The 8,086-nt window shown below is 36.1% G+C and overlaps 1 protein-coding gene and 2 non-coding genes across 3 annotated transcripts; all 3 read left to right on the forward strand.

Moving 5' to 3' along the window:
- The first annotated feature begins 327 nt into the window (after positions 1-327).
- trnae-uuc (transfer RNA glutamic acid (anticodon UUC)) lies at positions 328-399 on the forward strand. Its single transcript has one exon. It is a non-coding gene; the product is annotated as a tRNA-Glu (tRNA).
- Positions 400-1,233: 834 nt separating this feature from the next.
- Positions 1,234-1,305, forward strand: trnae-uuc (transfer RNA glutamic acid (anticodon UUC)). The gene has a single exon. It is a non-coding gene; the product is annotated as a tRNA-Glu (tRNA).
- A 2,631-nt stretch (positions 1,306-3,936) lies between these two features.
- bet1 (Bet1 golgi vesicular membrane trafficking protein) lies at positions 3,937-7,915 on the forward strand. Its single transcript, XM_059349763.1, has 4 exons — positions 3,937-4,146; positions 4,385-4,491; positions 5,200-5,256; positions 7,201-7,915. Exons 1-4 carry the CDS (start codon positions 4,128-4,130, stop codon positions 7,354-7,356), a joined length of 339 nt encoding a protein of 112 aa, XP_059205746.1. The 5' UTR covers positions 3,937-4,127; the 3' UTR covers positions 7,357-7,915.
- Positions 7,916-8,086: the final 171 nt, after the last annotated feature.

Raw genomic sequence — 8,086 nt, forward strand, 5'->3', positions numbered from 1 at the left:
GCCTCCATGCTCAGACACGGAGATTGCCGCCTGGTAGGAACGAGTCTCCAATAACACCAGAAGAGACGCTAGATCTAATGCTAGACGCTTTTTTTTTAAATAGAGTCGCTAAAGGGGTCTGAAAAGTCGCTAAATATAGTGACAAAGTCGCTAAGTTGGCAACACGGCTTTGGTCTTTTGTCACATTCAAACTCTGTTGGTTAGCCGATACAAAAGTATACAGGTATGGGAACAGAGGCTGAGGGTGATTTACTTGTGGTTGGAAAAAGTACTCAGAAAATACTCAGTTGAAACAAGCCTTGAAAGCAAGTTGTGACTAGCACAAGATCCCATATGGTCTAGCGGTTAGGATTCCTGGTTTTCACCCAGGCGGCCCGGGTTCAACTCCCGGTATGGGAATTGAGCTTTTGGGCCCTTCAGTGCTGGAGGGAGTAAGAGAATCCCTCAGTGCCTGAGTCCAATTAGGGCCATTGGTAGATTACCAAAAGGGTCTACTGGCTCCAAGTGGCCCTTGGAAATTGCAGTCATGTGAAGCGGGTGTTAGCTGAAGTGGTTGGAAGAAGTGCCGAGCCAGCTCTCGTTCAAACTGGCCATTTCCCTAATTATGTATAATTTTAAGCCTTTATATAAATAAAACAGGTGAGGAAACAGTGGAAATTAAATTCCCCTCACAGTTGTCAATAAGGGAGAGATTGGTTTTAGAGACCAAAACCATTTTTGTACAAGTAAATTAAAACATGCTGTACAGTTGGGAAATTGAACAGGTCTGTCAATGAGGCGAGCTAGCTTGGAGTAGCCAGTCGAGAAAATGCAGTTTGTGCACCTCTGCATTGGTTTTACTCTTCAGCCCTGAATGTTGCTGCTTGGGTAAATGTAAAGCTGGATAAGCAACAGGTTACTGTATTTTAGCTTAGCACAAAGACTGAAAACAGGAGTAAACAGCTCGCCTGGCTCCGTCTAAAGATAACAAAATCTGCCAAGCCCAGTACCTCTGCAAAGTGCCAGTAGAAAACAATATGTGAAAATGAAAGATGTCATGCTACGGTGAAAATATTCCTGTTTCTCCTGAATTACTGTTCACATACTTGACTATTTGTACAGAGCACACAAACAAGGTACAAGTTGCTGATAAGGGAGCTGTAAAAGAGATAGGTGGTATTTGCTACCTTTGCCAGAGGCTAGATAGCAGTTTGTGTATTGTCTATACCAAAGTTCATTGGTTGGTTTATAAGGTCCCATATGGTCTAGCGGTTAGGATTCCTGGTTTTCACCCAGGCGGCCCGGGTTCGACTCCCGGTATGGGAACTGCAGTTTTGGGCCCTTCCAAGTATTCGGCCGCTCCAAGACTGGCTCCAAGTTGCCCCTTGAAATTGGAGTTATGTGGATGTGTTGCTGTACAGTGAAATAAGATTACGTAGACCTCAAATTCATGATGCGTTTTAAGCAAGAAGTGCAAAACATGTCAACATATGTCATAAACTAAACTAGAAGAAGCAGATATATAGAATATGTTAGAGTAAACATACACAGGTCTGCTTTGGCATATGTGTGAATGTTAATCACTGCACTGAAGGTGCTCTGGATCCACAGAGTTTCTGGAGGATTAAGGCCAGTTTTCAAACATCCAAATGCCTTTCTCCACCCTAAAGACCCATCTGATAAATTCAATCCTCTGCAATCTACAAAGGCTGAAACGCGCGCTCTGTTCAATCAATATCCTCTGTTTCTCTGACATGCATGTCAAGGTCATGCATACAGCAAAGCCTTTAGGTGATACATAAAAAGATGAGTGCTGGGGCATTGAAATGCATTACGGTAGATAGGAGCTTAAAGTTGTATTTATTTATAAGATATTGGATTGGAATAAATTAACATCATGAGAGTCATTTTAATCTCCTATATCATATTAGCTGTCTCCTTCAATATTGGCACAAGGCTAGGTGAGGGATGATGTATGAGGGGATAAAGAAAGCTAATCACTGCTAAACAGCACCTCTAGGATTTTGGAAATATTGAGAAACTCTTTTCTATCCTACACAGCACAGATGGATGCGTCAGTAAGCCCCGTTATTAAATCCACAAAGAATATTTGTCTCCATTTTATGGTGGTCACATTTCAAAATGTTCAAAGGAAACAATCTGTCTGTGTCTAAAAGGAACATCATAGCAATTTTCTCCTTATAATAATATGTTTCTCCCACCAAAGGAAGCTTAACCCATTGCTGTTGGGACCTTCTGCATTTCAAAGATGAGAAAATCAGTTGTTTTCTTTTTTAACAGTGCTTTGTTTTGATAATTAATTATTTTCTTTTATATGTAAATCATGCATTGGGCCATGGACAGTCTGCCTGACAACCAGTCATATGAATCCATTGTGCAGCTTTTGGCCCAGATAATATATTGGGTATGCTTCTACACATGTACAAACAATAAAAAGAGACACAAAAACATAATTACATGATTCAGATTCAAATGTGGATATGTTTGCCTCTATGAGGAACTTGTGGAATAGTTTTGTTGTTGAAAAAACAGAAAGCAATCTTTGTGTTGTTCTTTTGACTTTGCCTTTGCATCGGAGAATCAACAATCTAAAAGACATTTAGATTCTTGTGACAACTTGTGATATTGCTCTTGTAACACAAAATCTATAATAGTTACTTAGCATTATGATAATCATTAAATAACAACCCCATGATCATGACAGCAAAATGAATAGAAAGCGTTTCACTAATCAAAACTGTCACATTAATTGAAAAAGACCATGCAGTGTGTTTATTGTTGACTCATAATGATTTACTTAAATGTAAATCATAATGTGTAGCTATGAATGTTGTTAGTCCAGAATGCATATGAGGAGGCAGTCAATAGAGATGGATGCTGAGAGATTTACTGATGATTGTAGTTTTTCTTTGGTAGTGACTTTGTCTCCTTACATGCTAATTTCTATGATGAGTCACATGGCTTTTATGTTACATAAGCTACACACACTCAACATTAAACTGCACAAGGACAAACAATAACGGATTTTATATATATATATATATATATATATATATATATATATATATATATATATATATACATACATATATATATACACATAGGCCTATATATATATAAAATCCGTTATTGTTTGTGTGTATATATATATATATATATATATAAACTTTTTAAAAAATAATTAAAAGAACTTATCTTGTATAAAAAAACAGCGCACATGCCGTCCAAACAGTGGTCTTTTATCGCCACACTGTTAAAATAATCCCTAAGTCATTTTTGTCAAAATAGTTTTTTTTGCCTAAATCATCTCCTCATGACGCCGGCCAGCTATGGTAAAATCGCCTACATCCTCAGTTGATCAGATCATGTGATTTTACCCCTTTAAGATAATGGCCTATGTCAAGTGTGTGACTTAAGCAGATTTAATATGCCTCAGTCAAAATAAAATGTGACTTAGGCAATTTTTTGAACATGCCTTTGTGACTTAAGCAAGATATGGTCACACTTTTTTTTGAAGGTGTCTACATAAGAGTGACATGAGCATGTCATAAACATGACATGGGATGTGTCGTGAACATTAATGACACTTTGAAGTAACATTAATGCTCATGATACTTGTCATGTCATGTTTCTGACAGGCTTATGTGACTCTTATGTAGACACCTTCAAAATAAAGTGTTACCATATCTTGCTTAAGTCACAAAAGCATGTTCAAAAAAATTGCCTAATATAAGTCATTTATTTCTCTTAAGTTACATAATTTACACACAGTGTTATTACAATGCCAATAGCCATCCTTTGTTACATCCTTTTTGAGTGAAATTATTAATAAATGTCATATGTTACACTTAAGTTTTTGAGTTTCCTGCAAAACTTGAAAAAAATAGTTTTATTATAATGAGTTTAACAGTGGTCTTATATGGCATGTATATCGGTATTTGCATTTCGCGGTTTCGTCAGGCAAGGATTGTCCTCTTCAGCCACCGTATGATGTCGTGGCGTTTACTGATGAGCACCAACTTGTAGCAGTTACCCTGTTACCGTTAATTTGCTGTGATTCCGAGCTCCTTTCAGTTTTCTTAAGCGTTACACAAATCCCCGGACAGTGACACATTCAACGGTTCAAGATGAGGCGCAGCGGTTTGGGTAAGAGACACACATACACCTGGATTTTAAACTCGTATTCAGCCCGCTTGCTAGTTTGCTAACAGCAAGCTAACGTTAGCTAATGTTATTAACAAATGTGAATGAATGGTAGTTGTTGCTGTTGTGTACTCAACTTTATATGTCTCAGTCTGTACACTTCTTTAGACTCTATATGGCAAAAACGTACAAGATAACTAACTAACTAACGGTGTATTTATTAACACTGTCTTTTATCCAGGTGAAGGAGGCCCTGGGAATTATGTAGCAAGTGGATACAGTGTTTACGAAGAGGAAAATGAACATCTACAGGAGGGGTTGAGAGCTAAAGTCAACGCTTTGAAAAGTGTAAGTAACTATTAATGAAATTTAGCTATTAAATGTCTTTCATTTTTGTGAATACTAAAGAAAAAAGGCTGCAGATCAGAGTTCTTTGACTACTGTATTTTATTGTCTTTTATTTGCACCATAAAAAAGACAATTACCAATTACAGAAATGAAAAAAGAATAGTAAGTGCGGGAGAGGTTAAAAAAAACCCTATACGGGCTTATAAAAAGCACCTCACTCAGAAATATACAAAAATTCAAAAATGAATCAACAACAACAAGAGAAAGCAACAACTAATAACGACAAAAAAGAAAGCAATACAAGTGCCATTTTATAGCACAAAAAAAGTCAGAAATAAAAACATGGGTGTGTACAAAGGTAGATAATTGTATTGAGTGTTAAGTGTATGAGCATGTATAAGAGATAATGATCCAATGACAACTATACTGGAAAAGAAACTATTAGGAGTCTTGATTTAACAGGTAAGCTTTCAGTCTTAACTTAAAATTATTGAGGGGTGAAGATAATTTAACTAAATGAATATGATAATTCCAAAGTATGGAGCCTCTGTAAGCAAAAGAAAACTGAGCTAGTGTAGTGCGACAAAAAGGAAGAGGAAGTTTATCAGTGTGTCTTGTGTTTTAAGAATTGTTGTCTGATTGACCACTTTAAAAAAGGTATAGTCATCTTAAATGTAACATGTTAATATCTCATTTATATATTTACAGCTGTCAATTGACATTGGAACGGAAGTCAAATACCAGAATAAAGTGCTGGAGGATATGGTGAGTTTCACTTTCTTCTCTTACTAACCAATCACTGTAACCAAATATGAGAAGATTCTTTACTTATAGTGATACCACAATTTAAAAATACTTCTTGCCAGGAAAAAGGTCCTATATTCAAATCTTATTAGGCACTTAAGAATTGCCAGCAAAATGCACTTATATTATTTGATTATTGATTAATTAACTTGAAACCAACATTTTAATGTTGCAGCTGGTGGGAAGGGAGATACTTCCTATATACTGTTAGAAAAATTGCATGAGGAAACCTTGAAAATTGATAATCTGTCACCGACAGAAAAAATCTGTCACCAACAGAAAAAACCTCACCATTTTTCTGCGCATTCATTGATGGGGAAATGAAGAGCTGGAGATGTCCAAGTTTCTCAGTTTAACAAAAGTTTTATTACAATACGTCAAAAAATGTGCACTTTACAGAGATCTCCGGGTTCAAAATTAACTCATGTCCCTGAATACAAACAGACGTGTTTCAGTTCGTGAAGTCTGAACCACGACTCCCTCCCTGGAACCCATTAAAATACTAACATTTGTTTACAAAACATGCTGGTCGATTTCTTCCAGGAAGTTCCGCCTTCTTGATCCGCTCATTCGCCAGTTTTAATGCATACAACGGCACGTCATGCCACCTGGTTGCTTGCTGCCGAAACCAGGCCTTGCCCTGGCCTAGCACAAACATTTTTCCTTGTTATGACTTACAGAGATTCTCACACGGGATTTTCATTCGGCCTTCTGTGGTCTCCCCTCTCCAGACACACATACACACACACACACACACACTCACAAATGCACATACACACACAGCAAAAACTGTGCATCAATATATCTGGATGTCATTCTTTGTGATTTATAGAATCTTAATCAGTTTAAGCAAATGGAATATATGTAATTAAAGTAATCATAGTTTTCTACATCAATATTAACACACAAACACAATCAATGTATCAAATCATATTGTCTGACTTAATATAAATGCATAGAGATATTTATTACAGTCAAGGTTTGACCTTTGATAGTGACCTGCGTCACTCACAGAGAACAGAGACAGAGAAGCAGAAATAAAGCATAAAAGAATTTACCAATATAGAAAATAATCAATTATTTTAACAATACTGTTGGGTAATTTAATGATTCATATTTCATTAGAAATTATGTCTTAAGCATATCTTCCTTAAAAAAGAATGCCAAAAATGTTACAGTATAGAAACATTACAAAATGTCATGAACATGCCACAGTATAATATGCCTTAATGAGTCATAACAATGTCATAGTATAGCATGCCTTAAAACGTGTCAAATGGGTCATAGTATAAAATTCCTAATATGTTATGCAAAAATGGGGGGTGAAGCCATTGTATAGTTTATCAAAAACGGAGAGTGCCACAGCCTGTTGATACATATTAAAACATTATATGGCCAGAAATGACAGAAAAACACCATATTATGGGATGTCCAAAAATGACCCCCTCAAGAAAAAGTCATACTATAGTATGCCGATTTTTGTCAAAAATGGTCAAATTTTGAAAAGCTTCAAATGGGTCAAGTATAGCCTGTTGATACATATTAGAGCAAAATATGACCCCAAAAAACAGAAAAGCAACATATCACGCAAAAAAAGTCACACTATAGTATGCCGATTTTTGTCAAAAAAGGTCAAATTTTAAATTACAATTGTGTAATGTGCCTTAAGAAGTCCCATAAAATGTCATAGTATAACATTTATACATTGCTGATAGGACGACCATATAGTTTATATGTAAAATCATGAACATAAATATCAAAGAAATTAGATGGTGTAAAAATAGGATAGTGTTTTACTCTCAAATGTTGTGGAGTAGGAAATAGTGCCTCCAAATTATACTTCAGCACATCTGTGTGTTCCAGTATATTCCTTGGACTTCAAACTTTTTCTCTCTCCTGCACTAGGACTCAGACTTTGACTCGACAGGCGGCCTGCTTGGTGCCACCATCGGCCGAGTCAAGCAGCTGTCCAGAGGCAGTCAGACCAAACTGCTGTGCTACATGCTGCTCTTCTGCCTCTTTGTCTTCTTTGTCCTTTACTGGTTCATCAAGCTGAGGTGATATGAGGACACTGTTGGACTTGGCATCTTAACTCCACATCTTCATCCCCAATCTGTGCCATTCTGATGCATCAAAACAAAACCAATATAATGCTGATTGATTTTTTTTTTTCTCAGCTTTACATGACAACATGTCTCTGAAAATTAAGTTATAAAAGGACTCCTACTGATGCTATCTTAAAGTGTAACAGTCTGAGATGATTAATGACCATGTGAAGTATGAATCATATGTATATCTGAAGTAGACACTGCCAGTAAATGTGTGTACTTGATAGCAGCCTAATTTACCTGGATGAGAAGATGATAAACTTTATTGCAGTCGTGGGCACATTTTATGATGAACTGACTGATGAAATTGCAAATCAGTCGATACAGTCCCAGTTGTGTTAAAAGTGACCTGTAGAATGCATCATAAAGCAAACAATCTACTATTTGCTTTTAAGAATGAATGGGTATATTAACAGCATTTGGCATCCGTACAAACATTATTATCAGTGTTCATCATTTCATAATTGTTGTAAAAATATTTTTAATGTAAATAAACAAATTTTATGTCTGAATGGACCAGTGTGGGAGTGTGCTATATACACATACAAATAATGTGCTGAAAACATGACAATAATACTGCTTTAATACATTTGTCATTGACACTTAAATAGGCATATTTTACATTATTTTTCATGTTTGTGAAAACCTACTCTATTCTAAAAAAATAGATTTAGTGCTTACAT

Source organism: Centropristis striata, chromosome 14, assembly GCF_030273125.1.
Source record: "Centropristis striata isolate RG_2023a ecotype Rhode Island chromosome 14, C.striata_1.0, whole genome shotgun sequence".
Lineage (NCBI taxonomy): Eukaryota > Metazoa > Chordata > Actinopteri > Perciformes > Serranidae > Centropristis > Centropristis striata.

Bases quoted from the DNA above. Each gene is read 5' to 3' on its own strand.
- bet1 (XM_059349763.1), top strand. The intron at 4,492-5,199 runs GTAAGTAACTAT...ATATATTTACAG, and splicing joins AAGTCAACGCTTTGAAAAGT to CTGTCAATTGACATTGGAAC. The intron at 5,257-7,200 runs GTGAGTTTCACT...CTCCTGCACTAG, and splicing joins ATAAAGTGCTGGAGGATATG to GACTCAGACTTTGACTCGAC.